Raw genomic sequence first — 25,225 nt, 5'->3', positions numbered from 1 at the left:
GACTATAATTGAGGACCTTACAAATACAGCATCCGTTTCATCTAAAAGTAATTTATTACAAATCATTTAAGTTAACTCCGTCTTGAATGGCACTTTAACCTATACCGCACTTTAATACTGTTATATTAAAACTAAATACAATGCCAGTTCGTCCTACGGAAAGTACCATCACTTTACACAAAATTCTACCCCGATGTCCGGAACCAATGTTTCCTCGAGATTACGGGGGTGACCTTATGTTGTAGCAACGAAGACAAATGTCAGGAGCGTGGAAGGACATTACGAGAAGTAATCATGTACAGATTTTTATTCCGGACTGTGTACACGGCTCGAAATTCTTCAGTCAGTGTCTATGAGGCGTGTGTGTTGCCAGCTAAATGTGACAAGGCTGCTGCTCCAGTTTTTAGGTGAGTTCGGCTGTGAGTCAACGCTAAAATACAGAGTGACTAATTAACGTCCGCAACTAACGTTATTTACTGGGTTGTTTAGTGGTGTATTATGTTGAAAAAAGGGTTTGTACATTGACACTAATTTGCATTTCGAAATAGCTACAAAATGCATTATTTACATAAAACCTAACGTGTTAGCTCTGAGTTTACTTAAACTGCACTGATGGAGCAGGTCGTGTCCTTGGTAACGTGTATAGGAACTCTGAAGCTATATACAGTTTATGTATTTAATAGTTTAAACATGTCAGGACAATGCAAAAAAACATTGGAATAGGCTACAATAATATGATATAGATGTGTTGTATATAGGACTTCTAGCCAGGGCTAATTTGCACCCCCCCTGTCGTGTGTGTGTGTGTGTGTGTGTGTGTGTGTGTGTGTGTGTACACTCATACATTTAGTCTTTATGAGTATGTATGTATGTATGTATGTATGTATGTGTATCTGTTCCTCTATCTGTGTATATGTGCGCATGTGCGTTCACATTCAAGTGCATGATCAGTGATTGTAGGTTTGGTTTGGTTTCAGCCAACGTTTCACCTTTTTGTTAAACGTTTTCAGATCACTTTGTGGTTTTATTTCCATTGGTAGGGCATTTAAAAAATGTATTCCTTTTACTAAAAAAGATGAATCTACAGAAGATGTTGCCAGCTACCACCTTGTGACGGGATAACTTAACATCTCACTGACAGACATTTTTATTAATTTAAAAGCTAAATTGGTATCTACTTCCCACCATTTATTGGCTCACAGACTATTATGATGTATATCCTGTATGTTGTGTTGTGGAGAGCATCATACTTTATGTTTACTCAATATTTCACTCGGTGAGAAAGGCAGAGTAATTGCTAAATTAAGAATCAGATTTTCTACTTTGGTTGGTGAAAACAAAGTAATTGTCATTTGTCTGTATTGCATTTTGTATTATTGTTATTATTCATTTCCTGTGATTCCTTACGATTCATACCCCTATGATGATTAACTCTTGTTTTCTCTTAACATAGGTTTGCAAATGGAGGTGGAGTCAAAGCCCTCAGCACGAGTTCGGTCCGGTCCTGTGAAAAGAAAAGCAATGTCGCCCCCTCTAATCAAGATGAGAAAACAAATGCAGGGAAAGAAGCTGAGCCAACAGAAACTCCAACTTTGGTTACACAGAAAGCTGAAGATGACAGCAAAGTCATCAAAATGGACAAACAAAGAGAGGAGGAGCCAGTGGTGTTAAAGACAGAGGAGGGAAGTACCACTCATCAGCAGGTGGATGTTAAAATTGAACAGGTCACAGCAATACCTGAAATAGTGAAGACTGATTCAGCTAAGAGTGGAAAAGAGAGTCTCATCGATCTTCTTGGAACCATGAAGGTGAAAGTAACTAATAAAAGGCAGCCCAAAAACTTGAAAGTGAACCCAAGTTATGAATCTACACCCAAGTCAAAGCCAGCAGCTATGGAGAGCACCATCAGTATGTTTCAGAAGGCGACAGTGGAGGCTTCATCACCAAGGTGAGAGGGGGTTTGCAGTTATTCATCAGGTTGCATTGCATTCAGTTTTCTGCCTTTTCACCTTTTTGTGCCTGTACACTTGTTATTCACTTTACACCCTAATCTTTGGAGGATATCTGAAGTCCTGGTCTCTCGTTATCCTTGTGTTTTTTTTAGTGAGACACTGGATCCTGAACTGGTTGCAGCTGCGTCTGCTGCTGCCTCCACCCGGCCTGACCGCAGCCAGGCCGCGTCTGAGCTGCTCAAGCAGCTGAGGCAGCAAAAGGCCGTCACTGAGGCTCAGAAGAAAGGGGACATGAACAACCTCGGGTATGTCTCCGGTATATGAAGAATGTTAAAGGAATGGATATTTGAATGAAATTGTGATATTGTTTTCTGCATTTTCAGTCTGTATAATGAAAAACAAAAGGCCTCATTCACATGTAATAAATATGTATCAAACAATATTTTTCTCAGAGTAATCATCGCTGACATGAAGGTAGGAAAGAATCCCAATCGACACACCACTTGGCGGCAGAATCAGGTCAAGTTTGACGAAGACGGGCCAGGATACAGAAGGTAAATACTTTCATCACATCTTTACTCTGAGTGTTTACATTACAGTTCATTTAGCTGATGCTTTTGTCCAAAGCGATTTACAATAAGTGCAAACAACCATAAGGATGCAACCCTGAACAGCAAGAGTCTTGCAAGTAATGTTAGTGTTTGTTTTTTTGTTTTTTTAGGAAGGAGTTTATCTCCGGGAAAAGACTTAATATCTTCTCTCCCACTACTAACGAAGATGGAGTTGAATCAACAGTTGGTAATAAATATTTTTTTATTTGTATTAATTCTATTATGTATTGACTATATTTGCTTACAGTGGCTGATTTATGGTGTTATTTGTCTATATTGGAAGTTTTCAAAGTGGGATACTGCCCAGGGTTCTCCAAAGTCTTCCAGGGGAGGCTCAGTGAATGAAAGTAAAAAAATATTAAAGAGATAGTTCAGATAAACAGTAGTTTTGTGGAATCAGAAACGGATAAATGCCTTAGGACAGACCTTTTTTTGTATTTGGTGTAGTCTGTTGTGAAAGGCAATATTAAGATATCTTGGTCTAGAGGATTAAATAACATAATCATGATCCCATAGGCATCCAGGAATTGAGCGGAACTAAGCAAGTAAAATAAGGTGGAGGATGAGCGGGTGCTTTTTTCTAAAGGGAGGCCCACAGTCTCAGATTTTGAAAACCACCGCACTAGATTATTTTTAGTCCTTAAACTTGCACTGAGAATAGAGCTTCAGCAATGCTTATTGTCATGTAGTCGGTCTTGATCTCTCCTAAACAAATTTAATGTCACGTTGCAAAAGCTATTGGCATCCTTCATAGACTTCTGCCTAACGCTGATGTTATATTTTCAGTACGGCCAACTCTATGGGACATGGACTTTGCTAATCAGTTGTCTCTGTCGATCAACCAAACACCCCGCAACGGGCTTCAGGAAATGATCCAGTGGACCAAAGAGGGGAAAATGTGGCAGTACCCAATCAACAACGAAGCTGGTGAGTAATGAATGCTGTTTTCTATGCAAATATACAGAGGACAAAATGACACACTGACTGTCTTCTTGCTCTATGTTAGGACTTGAGGAGGAAGCCAGTGTCCCGTTCCATGAGCATGTCTTCTTAGACAAACACTTGGAGGAGGGTTTCCTCCGGCAGGGACCAGTGCGTCACTTCATGGAGCTCGTGGTTGCCGGTCTGTCCAAAAACCCCTACCTGACAGTCCAACAGAAGAAGGAACACATTTACTGGTTCAGAGGACTATTTCCACCAGAATGAGGAAGTCCTCAACTGAGCTGAAGTCGATAGCATACGTTTTCAACATGTGTTGAAACGGGACACGTAAAAGTAAGACCCGTTTACCTAAAGGGGCTTTGCACCTCTGATCGTTCTCATACTCCTTCAGGTTGGGTTTCTTAACTCCTTCAGGAGGCCTGTTGGAGTGGCATCAAGTCTGTGTCCTGGTGGCAAACATTGTACAGTATCTTCTGTTTCAGACATGTTGCTTTTTCAAGTGATTGTACAAAGTATATAGACAATATCAAGCCACAAAGCTACATGACCATGGCTCATTTAATTGTTACCCACATCTAATGCACCACTGATGATTTACTCAACGTTTATTTGCATAATCCAATGCTAATGCAGACAATTCCCTGACCATAATAAAAGATTTGGATGAAAACCATATTTGTCCCATAAATTATACAGTTATAATCCAATGGTTGTTGTGATACACAGGTGGTATTGAGTGATTTACATAAATGGTTGTGTTGATTTATTCTGATTAACTTGATTCTTCACATTTGATTAAAATGTTTAGTTTTGTATCAAGGCACGTTTGCAGATTGGTTTGCATTACAACAAACCAGTGGACTGTTTAATTGGATGGATTGTTAAAGACCTTCACATTCAAAGGAAACCAGTTGATGAAAATATTTTTGTAATTCCTTTTGTGTCATAGGTCATACAAACACCTTTGATCGTGATTGATGGTGTTTTCCCAGGCAGGTTGTAAAACAAGTATATCCTATGTGCAACATCTAGGACCTCAGATCAGGTTTACAGTAGGAGCGTAATAAGACCTTGAACCTTGTGCCCTTTGCAAAGGAAGTGCTTTTAAAGTTAAAAAACATGCTAACAATGTACCGTACAGATTCCATCTGGTCTAAAAACACCCTCGGCAATCTATTGTCTGAGAAAGTGGAAAATGAGAGCTTGACAGTTGAGAGTGCTTCGTTTCCACATTTTGTTCACTTTTCCTTAAACACACGATTGGCATGATAAGAGTTTGGCAACACTTCCCTACTCGTATGTGTATAAAGTACAAAAAAGTGTTTTTGTGTGGAAAGACACCTGGTTCTGTTATTTGTTATGCAAATAACCCACTAGATGGCACTACTGACAACTATGGTCCATATAAGGTTAGGATTTAAAACTTTTTTACAACAAATCTTGGGACAAGATATAAAAAAGAAATCTGAAAAAGCGACCCTGTGCAATGCAGTAAAATTTGATTAATTAACTAGTATGATAAAATTGTATGTGACCAACTTATAATTAAAGTATCAAACATTGTGAAGTAATAGTGTTTTGAATATCAAGATCTTAAATAACTGGCCTAAAACATCAACTGATGGCCGGACTGTTTATGAAAATAAGACAATTTGTGGGAAACACCCAACGACACAACACAAACACAATCCCTCTTCTAAAACAAATAATAGCACATCTATAAAGAGATTTTACTATGAAAACCACAAGGGACAAGGTGTGCCATTCAGGAAACAGTTCTCTGTGATGGTCAGGTGGGCTCTTTGAAAGTGATAGAGGAGTCTGCATGTTACTTTGTCTTTTATGGTACATTTAAGTACATTTAGGATTCCAAGAGAAGTAAATGACCCAAGAATTTGCAATGACAGATTAGAATGAGATGTGGTGACAGAAAAACATCAACAATGATTGATCTCTTTTATTCAGTGGTGGAAGAAGTATTCCGATCCTTTACTTAAGTAAAAGTACCAATACATTAATGTCAAAACAATCCATTGTAAGTAAACGTCCTACATTCAACATTTTACTTAAGTAAAAGTACAGAGGTATTATCAGCAAAATGTACTTTACTGTTACTGTAATTTATTAAAAGTAAAAGTATTCATTCTGCAAAACAATGGCTTCAATATGTGATATATTATTATATGGTATGACAATATTAGATTTATAATATTGTTGCATCAAATAGCATTTTACTGTTGTAGACAAACAAAATTCTGATGCGCAAATTATTGATGTTTAAGTGTTTCTTAACGTTTTGTAATATATTGGATCATTTTACCTTTTTTGATTTGGAGGGATGAAACCCTCTTTTTAATGGCCACACATGCAGCACACAGTGAAATTTGTCTGGTGCCTTGCTCAAGGGCGCCACGGCAGGGCAGGAGATGAACTGGGACCTCTCCAAGTAGCAGTCACACTCCATTTTTTTGGTCTGGTCGGTGACTTGAACCAGCAACCCTACGGCTCACAGTCCAAGCTACTGACTCAGCCACTGCCGGACTGCTTTTTGTACCTCAAACAGTTATTCCACTGCTTTAATCTGAAGTGATGCATTATGTGAAAAGTTTATCACGTGTTTTTTAATGCAAAATCTTCATCTGAAAAGTAACTAAAGAAAAGCCGAAGAATAAAGTACCATTAAATGGATATACTCAAGTTAAGTGCAGATACTTACTTTCCACCACTGTGTTTATTATATGGTTGTAAATCTGTTTATAACTAGGAAAACTGTATTTTCACAAGCTGCTTAAAGGGACAGTTCACCCCAAAAATACATATTTTTCCTCTTACCTGTAGTGCTACAAATCAATCTAGATTGTTTTGGTGTTAGTTGACCATAGAGATGTCTGCAATGGAACTAAATGGCACTCGGCTTGTGGTGCTCAAAGTACCAAGAATGTTTTGTTTTTTAATGTCCCTCTTTCCACTCGTCAACTCAAACCAAAACAATCTAGAATAATAAATAGCAAGTAAAAGCTAAAATATTTCGGAATACATTCCCTTTGACTTGGCCGATGCAATCTTGAATTTCTTTTCTAGATGATCGTGAAGCAGGAGACCATGAACATGACATATTTATCTCTGACAAAGTGTGTACAGCTCCTAATAAGTCTAAGAAACCATGAAGAGTATAATGCGTGCTGAAAATGTGTCAAATTAATGATCTAAACTCAATTTCAAATGTCAAAGAAATACATTGAACATACAGTCTATCGCACCTTTTATTTGAAACAGGCTCTATTAAGTCATTTCCCCCCACCAGAGCACATGAATGCACCGTCAAATTGTATAAGCCAGAAGACGGAGCCTGTGAGTGGTCCTTGAAGGCAGCATCACACTCTGAACGACTGTCATTACTGACACAGCTCGCGGCAGACTTGAGAGTTGCAACTAGTTGGTGCAGGATCGTGTAAACTTCAGTTCAAGACCTTGAACGAAATATTTCTCTGACTTTTACATTACACACCTCTCTTATCTTATCTTATCTTGGAACTGGAATCTGGTGTGAGCGAACGCAAAACTATTTGTACCTGTTGATTTTTTGTCCAGTCAGTTTGTCATTTTTTTATGTGAGTGTCTGTGTGAGAGTTTGACTCAGACATGGCTGAGGTACCGCCACCACAGCCGGTCGAAATAGATCCCGGAATTTGAGCCACTCTCCCGCCCGCGGTCCTGTACCTGGCCGCTGCCCCGTCCGGAGCTCAACGACCCGGCCAGCTCCAACACATCCTCCCCGGCACCGTCGGTGCAGCAGGAGCCGGGAGGAAACGGCGAGTTCATCAGTAACCTCGGCTTGTTAGAGGAGGACTATGAGGAGTATGCGGAGCAGAATGACTTTCAGTGTCGAGAGGTAAATTGTGTCCATCCACATCACCACCACCATCATCCTCTTCCGCAGCAGCGGCAGCAGCTCCCGGGTCCGCAACTGCCGCCCCAGCAACAGGTGCCGCCTCCTGGCGTCGCACCCCTGGGCAGCTCCGGGCCGAGGAAGAGCAGCTCGTCCCGTCGTAACGCCTGGGGGAACATGTCGTACGCTGACCTGATCACCAAGGCAATAGACAGCTCACCCGAGAAGAGGCTGACACTGTCTCAAATTTACGACTGGATGGTCAAGAATGTGCCTTACTTCAAGGATAAAGGAGACAGCAACAGCTCCGCGGGCTGGAAGGTGAGTGTCGGCGTGCATGTAAGCATTCAGATGTTGCGTATGAACCTGATACAGTTTGATGGTTGAGACCATTAACTCCTTGTACGCCAAACCAAAACTATGAACACCAAACACAACATTAAGAAAAGTGTCATTCAATTTGACAAATTTCACAAAACTGTCCAAAAGACTCAGTTATTGAACCCTGATCTGATGTGAAGAAGCAGAAAGCAGCAGGCAGATCTTCACCAGTGTTTGACTGCACTGATGAACATTTTACACTTGTTTTCAATCTTTTGTCTGTTAAATGGCATGCAGATTAATGTCCTCTGCAGTGCTGCTTAAAACAGCCAAAGGTCTCTTAAATCACTGTAACTCTCAACACAGGGCTCCACCTAATCTGCTGAATACTGTTGTATTATATGGAATAGGGAGGCTCTTTTTTTGACAGTAGGACAGTAACAGGTGTGAATTATAAAATTAATGATGGCTGAATTCCATTTGTCATATTTTTAGTACCTCCAACTGTTGTGACATCACTCATTGCGATGTCCTCAGTCCAACATGGGTGCACCAGCACTTTTCTGATTTAGGGATATGCAGATACCATTTCCTCATGTGGGTTTTAAGCTCTCCGAATATTATTAATAATAGGAAAACAATACTTTTTCTCCAATCTCCCGAAGAGCAAAACATTTTTCCTTGTGTAAAAAGGCGTTGTTTTTGCCAATTCCATGAACTTGATTTTAAAAATGCTCAACGGTTACTCTTCAATTTGGCTACTGAACTTTGTCATCTCTGTAACCTTTTGAAGTTTTGGAGTGGTTTCCTCTGTCAGCACACGCCTCTCTGCTGTGTCAGTGAGAAAACGTAGAGCTCTGAAGCAGCCGGTGAGTCTGACTGTAAACATCCCATACATGAGCCTGAGAATATTTATCTCTGTACGATTCTGAAGTACAACACTGCACAAATAATGGACAATACTGAGGACATCAGAAAATCTTCACCAATCGTATTATACACCTGTCAACAAGATGTTTTAAGACGAGGCTTGACTGCACGATGGTTGAAATAAGGTTTGACTCAGGAGGATAATGTGCAGGATCGCTGTGTGGATCAACACAGATTTCAGCAAACATTCGTGGGAACAATCTATCCAGTATTACCACAAAACATACTGACTCATGGTCTATGCAGCATTTCCACAGTTATGGAAAACCTGGTAGAGTCTTGAAATCCTACAAAGCTGTGCTTTCTGGCCTTGGAAATATTTAGCACAAGGGAAAAGCAGTAGCCTAATACTTATACAAACATGCTAATCCAGGTCTTAACAATGTCTCGCCGGGTGAGGAAGTTACTCAGCCGTAATGGATAGAAATGAACAAAAGCAGACAGAAAGTGAAGTAGACACTAATTGAAACCTGCTCCCGATCGGGGGCTCACGGCAGAGGAAAAGTCACTGATATTGGTACAATTCATAATTCAGCTTTGCAGCCCTTTCTGTAACCCCTGCATTCTCGTGAGACGTAATTTTGAAGTTATGTCAGGAAATGCCTTTGTAAAACCTCAATCAAATATAGTTTCAATTGTTTAACACCCCCTTGAGAAAAGCTTGATCACAGCTTCTATTATGAGTTATGGCTCTGCTAAACCTCCCTTTCCTCCCTTTCTTAATCTTTCTGCAGTCCAACTGCACTTTGTTATATATACTGTAGGTGCACTGGCTGGTGGGAATGCAGTGCGGTGAGGTTTTTGCCAGAGAAGCAGCGTGGAATAAACTGTTCGGGTCTCTTCCCCGACAATAACAGGAGGCGACACAAACAGCTCAATCAGTGTTGGGGAGTGTGTTGGAGGGGAAAGGGCTTGGGAGAAGGGAATGCTGGGAACAACGTCAAACATCCTCCATTCCTGAGCTGTGTGCTCATATCTTTGTGTCCCTGTCTTCTAGAGTTTCCTCAGCGGATGCTACAGCTTGGAGAAAGGGATTGCTGCTCTTTATCCTGTCACTTCCTCCTCTGCCCTCTCTCAGGCCTTCTGTTGAAGGTGTTTGTTCAAGCGGAGCTCAGAGAGTTAGAACTTTCATAGGCCAACTGTCCTTTCATCACCAAGATGTGTGAATAATGAAATATTAGATTTTAGAACCAAACCCATCCAATCCCACTATCTTTGACTCGTCATGCTGTAACTCTACTCTACTTCCCTCTGCTGCTCCTAATGTTTTTTGTTTTTTTAAGTAAGCATTTTACTCACTCCTAACTCGGTGTAAGAGGGAAACGTCTAGCTGTAGCCACTCTTTGCATCGTGTGCCATTCTGAGAAAAAGCAAATGCCTCCATAACAATAGCACTAGCTTGTTTATCTTTGATATTACATCAACCTCTGCATGCCTAAATGTTGGCATGCCTCACTGGGCTTTTGGAACCACCGGCTAATAGTTATTTTTACACTTTCCTGTTCAAAAAACACGACGTTCCCCCCCCCCCCACAATGAACTATGATGCATTTCCTGCAGAGTGGATGGAAAACAGTGCCATGTGTTAACATCCCCGCCCTGCAAAACACGAGGGTCAGGGCTGCAAAAAGAGGAGGGCCCAACAGAAGAGACCTGACATGGATCACCTTTTATGCGTCTAATTCTATGTAAAGCCATTTTATTCCATTTCAGCCACATGCTAAAATAAGCCTGTTTTTTGTTTTGTTTGGTGTCATCATGCCTGGCACATGTATTGACTTTAGAATCCACATGATTGTAATGACAGACAGAGATAAGCCAGAGACCTCATGGTGGGTGGAGGGTGTTGAATTTGAACCACAGTGATTATACAGCTCCACCTAGGGCAGTTATACCGTAGCTTCCTGTCTCACTCATGTCATGGAGATCTTTTTGTTTTCCCTCTAAAAAATGTACGCCTTTACCACAAGAGAGGGCCCCTGCCAACTGGGAGGACCGGCTCCCCTGGGATATTGGTGGGTGTATGAGTGGCAGTGTGCAGCATGCAAGGTACTTTACCATCTTACTGGTGCTGCCACTGTTTTTCTCAGTGAACTGTGACATTACATAATGGAACAGGAAGTAGCACCCCTGAGTTGAACTGGCGCAGAGGTTTTATTTAAAAACATGTAAAAAGGTATTTTACCAACAGTTACTTGAACTAGTTAAAGATCATGAAGGGCGTAAAGCTATAGAGTGCTGCCAGAGTCCGAAAACGCGGAAAGAAGTTAGTTTGCACATCCGGTTCCCTCGTCTCGAATTCAATTAATTTTTTGAATGAGTTTTTGGTTAGATGCCTGACAAAAGGTCTATGGTTAAATAATGTCTGCAATCACTGCGAAGTGGCGTAATTTACTACATTATTTAACACAAGTTTCAAAAGGGCCCCTACACTACAAGTCGATTGTGCTGTCGGGCGCCTGATGTTTTACATATGACCAGAACTAGTGACAGATAACACTGACTGTATTTATTCAGGAGTTGTGGAAAAGCCCCATCCATTTGAACAACATGCCCCAGATCAGATGATGGGAAGTTGATGGAAATGCATGTTAGATGTATGATTGTAGACGATGATGCTATGAATTAACGTTTGCCTGACAATGACTTCAGTTATACCTATGTTGACTTTGATGCAACTGAAGTATCTCAAGTAATTTGATGACCAATAAAAAGTTACAGTACTGTAAGTATAGGATACACTAGTATTAATAAATAGAACCAGAAAGTAAAGTTTATTCAGATAACAACAGGTAGAAATGCATTAGTCTTGCTAGCGGCGTGGCTCTCGGAACGGCAATCTCGACACAACTTCTGGATGGATTACCATTACAATTATTATTATTATTATTATTATTATTATTATTATTATTATTATTATTATTATTATTATTATACAGACATTCATGGTTCCCTGAGGATGAATACTAATGACTGTGGTGATCCCCTGATTCTCCTCTAGCCTCACTTTAAGATAGCCATTTGTGATTTTAAGTAAATGACTCGACAACTATTGGATGGATTGCCATGAAATGTGGTACAGAGTGAGAATTCTTGGTGATCTCTTAACTTTACCTCAAGTGCGATATCATGCCAAAATGTCAGTTCGTCCAACACTGGGTTCATGATCAAATACTTGCAAGCAAACAAACAAAGGGAACTTTATGTTTAGTTTAGTAATTACTGTAGCAAATGTTAGCAGTAATTTAAGGTGTTGAACATGGTTAACACTATACTGCACTTGCTAAACATCAGCAAGTTAGAATTGTCATTGTGAGCATGTTCGCATGCTGACATTGGCCCTAACTTTTTTCTTGAGTTAAAGGTCAATTTTTAAAGGAATCAGCTGTTCAATTGTATGTATGTATTGTATTGTATGAACTCAGTTTGGGGACACAGACCTGGAAAGAGGCTACTAAAATAAGCAAAAAAGGTCAGCTATTTGTGTTGGGATCACAAGGTTAAAAAGGGAGGCCTGCCCTTAACTTAAGAGGCCCACTGAAAGCTTCAAGTAACCCCATGAAGAAAGGGAGGCTTGGGGCAGGGGCTTTCAAAGAGGAGAAACCGTGGCTTGAGGGAGGGAGGGGAGCAGTCAGCTGACTGACTGGCTGTGGGCTGAGGCCTGTGTACAGTCTGCTGTCTACACATGTGTGAGTCTGTGGAATCTGTGGCATGTGGCTTTCCGCATTGTCCTCCAGTCCTGCGCAGGATAATAATCCCCCTCTATATTATGTTCACAAAAAGAACCTGGCCTCAAATCCATTATGCAAAATATCAAGGACATGTGTGCCGAGGGAGGCGAAGAAATATGGTGGGAAGAAAAAGAAACGGATCAGAAGTAATTGAGATTAGTGTCCAATCCTCTAAAAAAAACTGTTGCCTTTTTTACCTTGTGCAAAGAATGTGTGTCACTCTCAAGATTAGGCTGAGAAAGCTTAGAGATCAAGTTTCTAATCAGCTTAGTATTTCTAAATATTAAGTATGATTTACATGGGTGTTTTGTTTAATCAATCGCACATCACGTGAGGATGTTTAAAAGTGTCTATCATTCTCATTTGCCCCCTCCTTGTGTATCCAAAGCTGAGCTCCTAACACAAAGCTACTCATTCCTTTTCATAGTCCCACTTTGAAGCCATCGCAGAAGTAGGTCACTCAGTTTGATGCTCAGTGTTAATGAAGTAACCTGCATTGTGCCCGGAGCCATGAAGAGGCGACATGGGCTCCGCACTGAGCTGAAGGGCTCTTCTTTTTCTGCAGCCTCGCTCGCCTTTTTACCGCCCTGTAACACAGAACTCAGGCTCCACACTCATTTTCATCTTCCTTGGTCACAGGAGAAAGGGGGGAGGGGTACACAGGAAGACACTGTCAGGAAGTAGCATGTCCTTTTACTGTAATCTCTGCAAATGCTGTGCTCACTAATTTTCTTATTTACACAACATATCTGGCAACGTTGTGGTGATATAGTAATGTAACAGCAGTTATTCAATATAATAGCTCTGATTTATTGTCAGCCATCTGCAATGGTATTTGTGCATCCAGCAAGAGCCATCAAAAAGCATACGATAATAGAAGCAATGTGTAAACTCTCACAGGATCAACAAGGTATTTGCTTTTTCAAGATGAGATGATTTTTCCCTATTTTTATTTAGCAGCTGGAAACATAGTTGCTAAATAAAATACTTTTTGTAATTGGACAGGAATGAGAAATACGGCTTCAGCAGAATCGTATTGTAATGATATGAACATTATAATAATTTGACAAAAATTAATAATTCTGAACCAATTTACAGGATAAATAACAGTAATGAGATATTTAAGCTTCTGTATTACATGTGTGAAGAGATGTACTGTGTCCCAGTGGAATAGTCTGAACATCAGCTTCATTATTATTTTATATGTGATTGTATGCATTTGCCAATTATGATGTATATCACTATAACAAATTCTAATTATATTGTGATACTGATACAGACATATCACCCACATTTCACTAATAGGCAGTCAACCTGTGCATCGATATCGTGAGCGACACAGTCGACTAACTATCTGGCCAACAAACTGGTCAAGAAGAACAGCCAAAGTGTTTCCTCATTCACTCACTACAACATTAGTTTAAAAACCCTTCAGCAGAAGCAAGACAAAAACTTTGGTTTGAGAGCGGACGCCCCCTGTCGCTGAGGTCAAGGAAGCTCTGATTATAAGTAAGAAAATAAACTAAAGGTTATGCAACACTAGACAGCTGAAAAACGTTTTTTTTTATATATAGATTAAAATTTGACTATGAAACTTTTAAAAGAAGAAATAAGATATTCTTACTCTTACAAATGAACTGCTGCAGCCTTATGGTGTGGTATTACTGGTGGCTAATGGCTAATACGAGCTAATGTTGGCTAACTTTAAGTTTCTGCGTAAATAATATTAATGAATTAGTTTGCTTACTTCTTTGTTTGTGATACTTTTACATGTGTTCAGCATGTCACTGAACATTTCAATAAACTTGGTGTGTTTTCTTTTGTAATAAAACCATTGAAATGCTCGTCTGTGACATGCTAAAACATAGTGTAGCACAAGTAAAAGGAAGGCTATAACGTTAGCAAACGGCTACAGTTCTGTCAGTAACGCACAAAGCCACCATATGCATGTGGTCACACCAGACCATGGAAGGTTGGAGTGTACAGGGTGTGCTTATTGCTGAGCATTTCAAAATGTAAGAGATAAAATGATTTTGTATCAAAGTTACAGATAGACTTACTTTAATATGTTGTGATTACTTTTATGCATGAGGACACTACATGTATGCAAATTAAAGTGATTCTCTTTTTTCCTCCAGTTTTTCATCACTAACTAAACATCAGGCCTCATCATTGAAATAAAACCAAGTTAGTCATTTGAGTAGCAGATGGTCTCCAGCAGTGGGTCTCCTGGGGATCTTCTGTCCTGTCTGTGGTTTTGTCTGATGCCGTATGTAAAACGTTTGGACCAGTTGCAAGTGAGGCCACTTTCACTGTGTGGCTGCACCTGTCCCTGCAACTGGGCCTTGTTTGTTTACTTACCCTGCGACCGTTACTGCAAGCCTCATGCTTCACTACACAAGAAACAGCAGCTGTGTCAATTGTTTTGATGTCCAGTAGGAGGAGTCTCTTCATGCTGCAGCAGTGAAGAGTTGTGAGATGGTGAAAGATTCTCCAATGTTCTGCCATGTATCTGAGCTGGGAAGCAGCAGGTGGACTTAGTCAGTAAAGAGACAACTGCTTTCTGCTGCACTGCATTTACCGCTGTACATGTTGCATTTCTGAGGGCAAACTAGAAATATATTTTTGTCAGAAGAAAAAGACCTCTCCCTATGTCAGGAATCCCTGCACCCGCTGACCTAGGTCTAATGCGTCGTTTAAACTCACATATTCGTAAATGTAGAGCCAGTTTGTGTTGGATGCAGCAACATACGATTCATTAAAGGCGAATAGCAAGAATGTAAAGTGATTGCTTGTAGCTCCAAAGCTAGAAAATGATGCAGAATTGACATTTTATTTTAAGCTCACAACAATGATACAACGATATCAATTGATATCACCCCACCCACAAACACAAAGCAAGAAAGAGGTAAATATTAAATCAGTGTTTTATTACAATATTTTGTAATGCGATATACTGTTTGTAATGCATATGTTCTCTTGTACAAGATTGTGTTGGATCATTGCTCGTATTCCTCATTAGATCTTCTCTCTTAGACATTTACGTCACTTACAGGCCTCCATAATCTGTGCCTGGGAACTTCCCTGGTAGCCATGAAAGGTCAATGAAGAGCATATGGTTTTCTTAAGGCCCCGCATTTACATGCAGCTACAGGTGCACATATGTTACTACTTTAAAATCGGTTTTAAAAAATGAGGGCCGTAACAATATGTTTTATAAAGAAGTTTAGCAACAATGAAACTTATAGGCCATCTTGGGTCGGGCTTTCAGAGACATAATGTGTGAATGGGGCACCTCCTGAATTACTGAGGCAGGGGATGTCTTTTGTTCTCTTTGGGCTGAGGTGAGGTCTGTCTCAGACAAGGATTATCCCCGGCAGAGTAGAGAATTCCTCTTCCCAGGGCTCAGTCATGCAGTCCATGATCTATTGTGGGCACTAATCAGAGGCTGCAGACATTTGCATATCACTAGTGATCTCAGCCGCGTGCAAGCAAGACATGTCGTTTGGTTTGTGGAATAAGTTGGTTCACATACCGAGTCTGTGCAACACACTGCTCAAATCTCAGGTCCTCCGCTAATGACTCATTTCCTGTCTTCGGTTACAGATTGAGATCATGTAAAAAGAGAGAAAACGGGGAGAAAAGGTTCTGAATCAAAAGAACTCGAATCAGATTGAGCATTGCATTGTGAGGCCATGCAGTGAGTTAACTCCACTTCAAGTCTCCTGTGCAGGATGTCCTGTGACACAGGAAGCCTTATTTAAAACTCAGTGGAAGAGAAGGGAGGAGTCCGGTGTGTGTGTGTGTGTGTGTGTGTGTGTGTGTGTGTGTGTGTGTGTGTGTGGGGGGGGGTTCTCCTCTCTCCTTCTCCTCCTCTCTCTGTTCCTGCTCCATCCAACCTGTTTGCATGTCTCTGTCAGCGCCGGTTGAGGAGCTCATGTTCAGCACACAGTGAACTCATTGACCTCAGCTCTGCCGGCAAAAACATCTCACTCTGATGCCTTCCCCATCCTCACTTTGAACTCTGTAACCTCCCCCCGTTTTCTTTTTCAGTAAAAATGTCTCATTCATGCACAAGCAGCGGCTCTTTGTATCAGGCTTCACAAGGCCACTGTTGATGTATAGTTTGAGCTTGAACTTGCTGTGGTTCAGTGCCTACGTATAGGGACAGTCATCCAAAACAATGCTCAGAATATTCTTAAGCATGTTATATTTCTACATTTATTTGAAGTGTCAATGTGGTCCTGGTTATTCCACGGGACAAAAGGATTGAACATTTATTTATTTAACTCAATGAAATATATAATATAAAAATGCTAGAATATGATCTGATGAATAATATGCACTGAATGCCCCCCAACCCAAGACCAACATTCTTTGTCCATTGAGACCAGGCTATACATCTGTGTCCTGTGTGACCGTGTCTCTTTTCCCCAACCATCGTTGTTTTTCTTCCTGAACAAATTACCGCAGTAGTAATTTCCTTTTTAGAGTTCATAACATAGCATTATAGAAAATAGACTGAATGATGCTTTAGGTGTATACATGTTTACACGCAAGGACAAATGCGACCACATATAAAAAGAAATGTGAGCAAGTTGGTTAAACCCAAAGTAATACAGTCGGTCTTATTCAGAAGTGTTTATTTTAATCTGCTCTTTCAGTAAAAAAACTATTGCTGGTGGAAGGGTGGGATAGGTCTGAGCAGATCAAACATTAAATCACAGGAAACATATGATTATGGCTTACAGTGAGGCGGTACTAGGCTGACCACCCTAATAAACTCCCATATAGGACCTTTCCACGCAAGTGTTCAATTCAAAGCTTCAACTACAAGCAATTCAATGATGATAAAAGCTTAACAACATCAACTGAAAGTCTGTTTGATACAATCTTTTATTTTATTCACTGCACTCTGGCTGTACTGATAAGGTACCATATATTTATTTAGTGTAAAATAAATGGGAACCCATTTCCCATCCATGCCTCGCTTCCTCATGCCAAAGTAACTGTAATATATGTTGCTGGAGAGCGTGAAGAGGGAGTGGAAAAGGCTCAGTAGACATAATATTGTCGACGGAGGATATGGACAGATGCATGCTTCCTGTTCATCTGCTGGCTTTGACGTCACACTCAACTACCAGCTTCTTCTCCATGCACTATGAAAAATGACAAATGTTTCCTCTGCAGTAATGCACCTTCTCATTTAATTCCCACTAAAAAGCAAACTGGGAATTATTTTTTTTGCACCAAAGGGTCAGTATTTAATGTTTAAACAAAAAGGTTATAGATGCATTAGAACCAGGAAAATATTGACAATCGTCTATTGACCTCTTGATCATAAATTCTTTATTTTTTAGAAAATAAATCCTGTTGTACAGTTGTTTTGATTCCTCTGGGTGTATTGTAGCCTCCACAGAACTGTGAGTCCACAGATAACTTAGAAATGGTTCACTTTTGTCCCTTCCAGAACTCCATCAGACACAACCTGTCCCTGCACAGCCGCTTTGTGCGCATACAAAACGAAGGGACGGGAAAAAGCTCCTGGTGGATGCTGAACCCAGAGGGGGGAAAGAGCGGAAAGTCGCCTCGACGCAGAGCTGCCTCCATGGACAACAACAGTAAGTTTGCCAAGAGCAGAGGAAGGGCCACAAAGAAAAAGGTACAGTCCCCCTTTTTATTAACTCTATACCAGTGTTTCTCAAACCTTTTCAGACCAAAGACCACTTAACCACTCCAACAGTATATTACAAATGACAGCCTAATAATGAGCTTCATGTGACCTTCTCTATATCGCTCCTTCACACATTAAATCAACAATACAAATACAACTACTAATTCTACAAGCATTTCGTTCATATGCGATTTAAACGGTGAATGCAGATATATTTTACACGTCATAAGAAACATAGACTACATTTATTACTGAGATTATGTCCGTACAGAGCCGCAACTTACCCACAGCAAGATCGTTTGCTACTGAGAGATACACAAAATGCAAACTGTGAGGGCGCCTTCGTCATGTGTTTCTTAAGTTCATCACGTTTTCTCTCAAAAGATCCTGAAGGTTTCCCAAAGTAATCCTTGTGTTTGCTCTCAAAATGTCGCTTGAGCTTGACGGGTTTCATAGCCTCATTCGCCAACGACTCGTAGCACAAAACACAGTGTGGATTGGGATCCTCTTCATCTCCAGTTAAAAAAAATCCAAATTTGATGTAGTCGCTGTGATGTTTTCTCTTCACTTTAGCGCTGGACTGTCCGCGTTCAAACCGAGTTTCACAGCTTTCAGCTGGATGGTGGTTAGACGGTGAACCGCTCTCCTGGTACTCAGTAACGCACACAAAACCACTTGTAGCTGCTGAATCACCTGCATCAGGACGATGCACCTTCACTGTCGCGTCATATTTTTGATTTAATTTAACTGACCCTGTCTACAGCCATCGATCCATCTTGTCAGGTTACCGCGGCTCAAATTGACCGCGCGGATCACTTATGACGTCAATTTCATTAGCAAGTGGGCCGAATAGGAGGAATAGGAATCGGGGTTTGTGGGCCACACAATACTTTGTCAATGAATCACTACAAATAACTCTTACTTACAATGGTGTTAATAGTTAATAATACATGAGCTATGGCTACAAGGCTTCACACAAAAGTGCAAAATGTTGCATCTTTAAAGCCGAGGAGACGTGAGTTGTTTTCCCAACAGCTCCATGACCACTAATGTAGAAAGAAAGATGAATATAATAATACAGTATTCACCACATTACCAGTAAGTAGCCCTGTTTATAATATCCTCAACACTTCCAAACATGCTTTGAGTCCATATCCATAAAATTAAATACTAAATGCAAATAGAACATAGTGAAACAGTAGCATCAGACTCACAATAACATACATATCTTATACATGTTTACAATTTAACAGTGAGTAGGCTTGTTTGAATCATAAAGCAGATGTGTCTTTGCATTTACACTAAGAATGCATCACATTAAGTCAGGTGATGTACTCCTACGGAACTACAAACATGTCACACTTCTGTCATGTTGAGCCTGTTTGAGTCAGTGAGAGAAATTACACTCTTGGGTTTTTTATATTCAGAACTCAGTTTTCACGTTGAACAGGTGCTCTTTTATTAAATGATATGTATCTTGTTTATGTGCACGTTTCCGTGTTTACTGCGTTACTTTGCGCGTTCACATTCTCTCCTCTGCTTCGCGAAGGGCGGGGCTCCGCCCCCGACACACATACATACACACGCACACACTACACGTGCGCACACACTTACAGTCAGTCAGTCAGACACAGCGGAGGAGAGGAGAGAAGTAAAACAAAGCAGGGCTGCTATCGTGGCTCTCTTGTTCCGTGCAAAAGCCACTTGACTCCGTTAAATGATGCTAACGGTCCCTGTACTTTCCTTCTCCGTTCCTCTGAGCCCACGGGACATCTGGCAGAAAACGAGCCGTGACTTGACTTGTAGTGCCGCTTCACGTTGTATTCTTTCATCACGGAAATAATAATAATAATAATAATAATAATAATAATAATAATAAATTGTATTTATAAAGCGCCTTTCAAAGCTAAAAGCAATCTCAAGGTGCTACATTCGTTGCACGATAAACACACCAGAGTTTTACTTGTTGCGGCTGGCAAAGTAAATAAATATGTGTCCGTCCATTCGCTCTGGAAGTGACGCTTTTCAGAATCAACTTTAGGTTTCTTTGGCTTGGAGAGAGACATCTTGAAGCATGTTGTTAGCTTGCCGAGCTAAAGTAAGGCAGTGACTCTCTCTGTGGCCCGCCAACCCAGTGTGCAGCTGAGCTTGACTGAGCCGATGGCAGATTCGGACAGAGTGCGTTTTTTCCCGGACGCCGCTGCAGCTCGGAGTGGGATGAAAACACCTGCGTTTTCGCCGCATTTGGTGTGAATCAGGCTTTAGTTTTATTTATGCTATATATGCCAGCCCAATTTGCAGGCAACCTCTTGCGGGCCAGAACAAAGTTCAGAAGGGCCGTATCCGGCCCACGGGCCACTAGTTGAATAGGCCTGCTCTAGTCTTTACTAGTGATTTTTAAACAGTTTGAGAAACACTTTAAACTTATAATATATTCATTTCAAATGTGACATTTTACCAATATAATCACAGACCAGTAGCGGTCGCTCACGGACCACCGGTGGTCCGCGGATCACTCTTTGAGAAAGACTGCTCTATACTATATAAAATCAATCTCTCATACAGTATATGTCTATTAAATATGAAGCTACAGCCAGAAACTGGAAATAAGGGAACAGCTAGCCTGGCTCAGTCCCAAGCTAACGCAATCTGTTTTACCTATAGGCTATAGGGGACTCATTAACAGGTTACATATTGTTTGTTTAATCCGTATAAAAACCACAGTTGAAAAGCACTGTGATACAGTGACAGGGATGACAAGACTCCAGGAAGTCACTGTGGATTTAGTCACTTTTGGACAGAGCCAGGCTAGCTTTTTAATGTGAAGCTAAGCTAACCAGTTGTTGGTGTTCACTTCAGAGTGGTGTTGATGTTCTAATCTAACTCTCGGCTAGGCGTGGGACAATATACAAATTTCATGTCACGATTGTCCTGGCCAAAATAATTGCGATTCACGGTATTGTCCCGATAATCAAAATATGCATACAACTCTTAAAATAGCACTAAAACATAGTACAATCATTTTACCTCACATTTAGTTAAGATAATATTTATTTTGCATCACAGATAAGACACACATCTCTCTTTTAGTGAAAAGTAAACATTAAAACAATCTTATATAAGGTTATCATAAATCATAAGGTTCCTCTGCATAAATAAAGGCTAAATAAAATTCTGATCTTTTTACATACATCACATAATTCCTGTATTTGTAAATCAGGCTCTATATTTCACTTATCTACCATGATAGACTGTTGTTTATCCTCAATAAAATCCTATATCGTCCTATTCCTACTCTCGGTGAGCGAAAACATAAGGGAATAAGCGTATTCCTCAAATGCCAAACTATTCCTATAATTTTGATGTGAGTTAATAATACACTGGTAATTGTTATGGTAGCCTGTTTGAGCTTTTCATGTTTTTCTATCCTTAGATGGCTCTACAGGAAGGGGTTGAGGGAGGAGCAGGCAGCCCTGGTTCCCAGTACTCTAACTGGCTGGGAAGCCCAAACTCACACAGTAACGAGGACTTTGAAGCCTGGAGCTCCTTTAGGACGCGCACCAGCTCTGACGCCAGCACCCTGAGTGGTTGCCATTCACCTTTCCCTTCTGAACAGGATGACCTGGTGGAGTCTGATGGCCACATGATGTACCCTGGAGCGGCAGGAACCAAGATAACCTCCACTCTTCCCAGCCTGTCCGAGGTAGCTGGATCCATGCGCCAACATGGCTCAGAGATCGTCATGGAGAGTCTGCTGGATAACCTGAACCTGCTGTCTCCTAAAACCCCCCAGCTGGTTTCTGACTCCCCACATTCATCAAATGCTGCCATGCTTCAGAGTAGCCCCTACAGTTCCACTGGCTTGACCCCGCTCCCACAGAAGGACTACCGTAAATGTATGTACAGCCAGATGAGGATGAATTCCCTGTCCCCTGCCCCCATGCATACGCTTCCAGAGACCAAGCCGGGCTTTAGGGCTTATGAGAATCAGTATATCTGCCCTGCTGGGCTCCTCAAAGAGCTGCTGACCTCAGATGCAGAGGCCAGTAGGGACACACAGGTGTCTCAAGTGGGGAGGGGAGGTTGCCTAATGCCCACTTACAGCCGCCAGAGCCACATGAGGGGTCATAATGGAGTCAAAATGATGAATCCTCCTCAGAGTCACCCAGTTGCTCATGTAAATCCACAAGCTATACATAGACAGGGTCCTTCAACCTCACAAGATTTGAATAGCTGTAACATGATCCCCATGACTAGTCTGACCAGTCTTTCAGGGGCCCCTCCTCGAATGACCAGCCTGAGGACATGCATGCAGCTGCCCCGTGGACACCCAGCACACACTAATGCTGTTTCGGCAAGCTACGGCAGCAACAACGGCTACAGGGAACTCAACTCGGTTCACCCACACGGTAATCATCAGGAGCGGCTGCCCAGTGACCTGGACAACATGTCCATTGAGAGGTTCGAATGTGACATGGAGACTGTCCTCCATGACACCCTCATGGATGGCGGGGCTCTCGACTTTAACTTTGACCCCGCTGCTGGGCCTCATGGGTTTCCCCAGAGGGTGAAGACCACCACACATAGCTGGGTGTCAGGCTAGGACTCTTGGTGGGTCACAAACAGGTGAGACTGACAAGTAGTCTGCCGGTACATACATTTATTAAAACTATAACAAATAAATGTCCATGTTCCTCTTCCTTTAAAACTGTTTCCATCCCCCCTCCCAGGTTATTATCAGCATCATGCCGCTGCTCACCTTCATTCAGAGGCTGGGAAATGTAAATTGACAGAAGCAACCGCCATCACTCTCCACAGAGCATCAGACACAAAGTTACTTTAACAAATGTACCACATCTCGAGTTGCAGCTCCATGTACAACAATGCATTTTATTTCTTTATATTTAATAGAGTAAACAAAAACGAGTTAATCATTGAGATCTAAATCCTGAAATAAGACACAACAGTCAAAACGGTTTCATTCATAACTGTATTTAAAATGCGCTGTGAACATAAGATAGCTCTGCAAAGAGAAAATGAATGAGAGACCAGCCATTACCAAACTAGTCTTGTTTACAATTGCCTGTCAAAAACTGGAAGTACATACTCATTTACTTTTTGCTAATTCAGGTTCATATAAAGATATACAATATCATCACATAGACAGAACATTATCATAATGCATAATAGAAACGTTACCTAGTGAAACTTCAACTTCATTCAACTTAAATGTAAGATAAACCGATGTATCATCTGCATAGTGTTACATATTAACTTTATTAAGATAGAGAATTAAAATGACCCAAATTAAATTTATGGTGAGAACAGGATATGTTTTATTAATATACCTCTGGACATAACCACTTAGCAGATTATGAAACAAACACCAATAAATCCAGAAAGTATTCCGATTGGCGTACACACACATTATATGTTTATAGACAGATGTCGTGGTAAGGTGCTGTCAAATTCAGCCCTCAAATTGAACATCAGCCATATCTCCTCCCCATTAGATGTCATTAGAGATTGTGAGACAAGCTGCATTTTTGACTGAAATTAATAATCATTCATATAGTGAATGAAGGTATTTATTTATGTTTTTATTTTAATTATAGCTGTTGGATTCTGCTGTGTACTTTGTATGCTTGTAAAAAAAAAAAGTGTGCCTGTGCTGTGTGCAATGTATATAGGGTATCTGAGTTACATGATATTGTTTTCTCTTTACATCAAAATACTATTGAAGAAGGAAATTACAGATACATTAGAGTATTTGTGGTGGTGCTTTCGCATTTGTATAATCTGGAAAAAAAGCATGGTGATCTCATTCTGGCAAAATTGACATTTTGGAGAGATTTTCACCTGACATAAAATGTGTACTACAGTGCAAGAAGCAGTAGGTGGAGAACTGATGATGAAAGGCAAATTATGCTTGATATTTACCTCCAAGCCGCTACAGTTTTTATGCACCAAAGAGCTAACTACGCTACCAAACACATAACAGTGTGCCAATTAACTGTGCCTACATGGGCTCACAGACTTTGAATGCTGTACATTTTCTTTTCTTTAGTAGTACATTTTTGTATATGAAGGGTTCAAATTACTTATTAGGATTATACTAAAGTATTATACTATATGTATGATTGTGTTAGAAATGGTTGTTTACATATCCAAACCATATCAATAAATATACGAACACTCATACCTCAAAATATTTTACCTCTGAAGTGTTGAAGGGATTCTTCCTGCCATTTTCCTCAGTGAGTAATGTATTGAATTTGTCTTCATTTTTGAGAAACACAGTTTTGTACACATGTTCTGTTTTCTTTTTATGTATTTGATTAATGCTGATTGGACCTGTTCAGAGTGATGCACCGTCTGCCTTTGTATTTCTAGTATTTTCTTTTGCTTGAGGATTATAGCCATTAGTTTCTAGTAAATATTGTGTGAAAGCACAGTGAGTACTTTTAAATTAAACATGTAATTGTGTGAAATTATACATTTTGAAAGATGAAAAAGTGAATTCATCTGTTAAGACGAAACTCAAGGAAAGGAATTGCTTAAATAGAATTGAATTGTATCTTGGAATAAAGCTACAACTTCTATAATTATGAAAGCTTATCAAAATAAATGTGTGATAGGAGAATTTTAATTATGGGTCAAATTGCTACCTTGAACAAATGAGATTCTATTAACCTCAAAGAAGTGCTTTAGTCTGTTACCTTATAGTATAATGCATTTTTATATGTTATCTTTGACATTAAACAAATGTTGAAACCCACTTATGTGCAAACGTTTTTTTCACGGAATGCAGTCATATTCACATCCAGGTATTTGGAAAATAAATTACCTATGTAACCTATTCAGAGCATAAATCACCATGTGCACTTGCAATTAAAGAAGAGAAACCCGTTATCTGTGTCTCTTTATTATAGTAGTATGTAAGGCAGTACAATGATGTTATAAAATCAGCAGTGGCAACATTTTAATTATTAAAAGTTGGATTTTGTTTCAGTCTGCTTACTTATACATTAGTTTGATACCCGTTCACACATTATTTTCAGGGTTCCTACGAATTTCTGGAACATTTTAGGATGCTTCTAACTTTTTCCTCAGCCTCACCGGTTGCAAGCTGTAGCGCTTTCACTTTCACTATGATAGCCGTGCAATCACATCAT

General features: G+C 40.4%; 2 protein-coding genes across 2 annotated transcripts; both read left to right on the top strand.

Annotated features, from left to right (window-relative positions):
• Positions 1-79: 79 nt before the first annotated feature.
• mrps31 (mitochondrial ribosomal protein S31) lies at positions 80-5,072 on the top strand. Its single transcript, XM_029448409.1, is given in 8 exon segments — positions 80-407; positions 1,454-1,948; positions 2,105-2,257; positions 2,405-2,506; positions 2,674-2,750; positions 3,350-3,490; positions 3,570-3,748; positions 3,750-5,072. Coding segments are annotated over 8 exon segments (1,296 nt in total). The 5' UTR covers positions 80-294; the 3' UTR covers positions 3,786-5,072.
• Positions 5,073-6,888: 1,816 nt separating this feature from the next.
• On the top strand, positions 6,889-24,962 carry LOC115019246 (forkhead box protein O1-A-like). Its single transcript, XM_029448709.1, is given in 5 exon segments — positions 6,889-7,186; positions 7,188-7,715; positions 17,847-18,038; positions 21,484-22,676; positions 22,781-24,962. Coding segments are annotated over 4 exon segments (1,929 nt in total). The 5' UTR covers positions 6,889-7,147; the 3' UTR covers positions 22,654-22,676; positions 22,781-24,962.
• The last annotated feature ends 263 nt before the right edge of the window (positions 24,963-25,225 follow it).

This window comes from Cottoperca gobio, chromosome 14 (assembly GCF_900634415.1).
Source record: "Cottoperca gobio chromosome 14, fCotGob3.1, whole genome shotgun sequence".
Lineage (NCBI taxonomy): Eukaryota > Metazoa > Chordata > Actinopteri > Perciformes > Bovichtidae > Cottoperca > Cottoperca gobio.
Note: the sequence above shows the minus strand (reverse complement) of the source record. Positions and strands in the feature narration are given on the sequence as shown.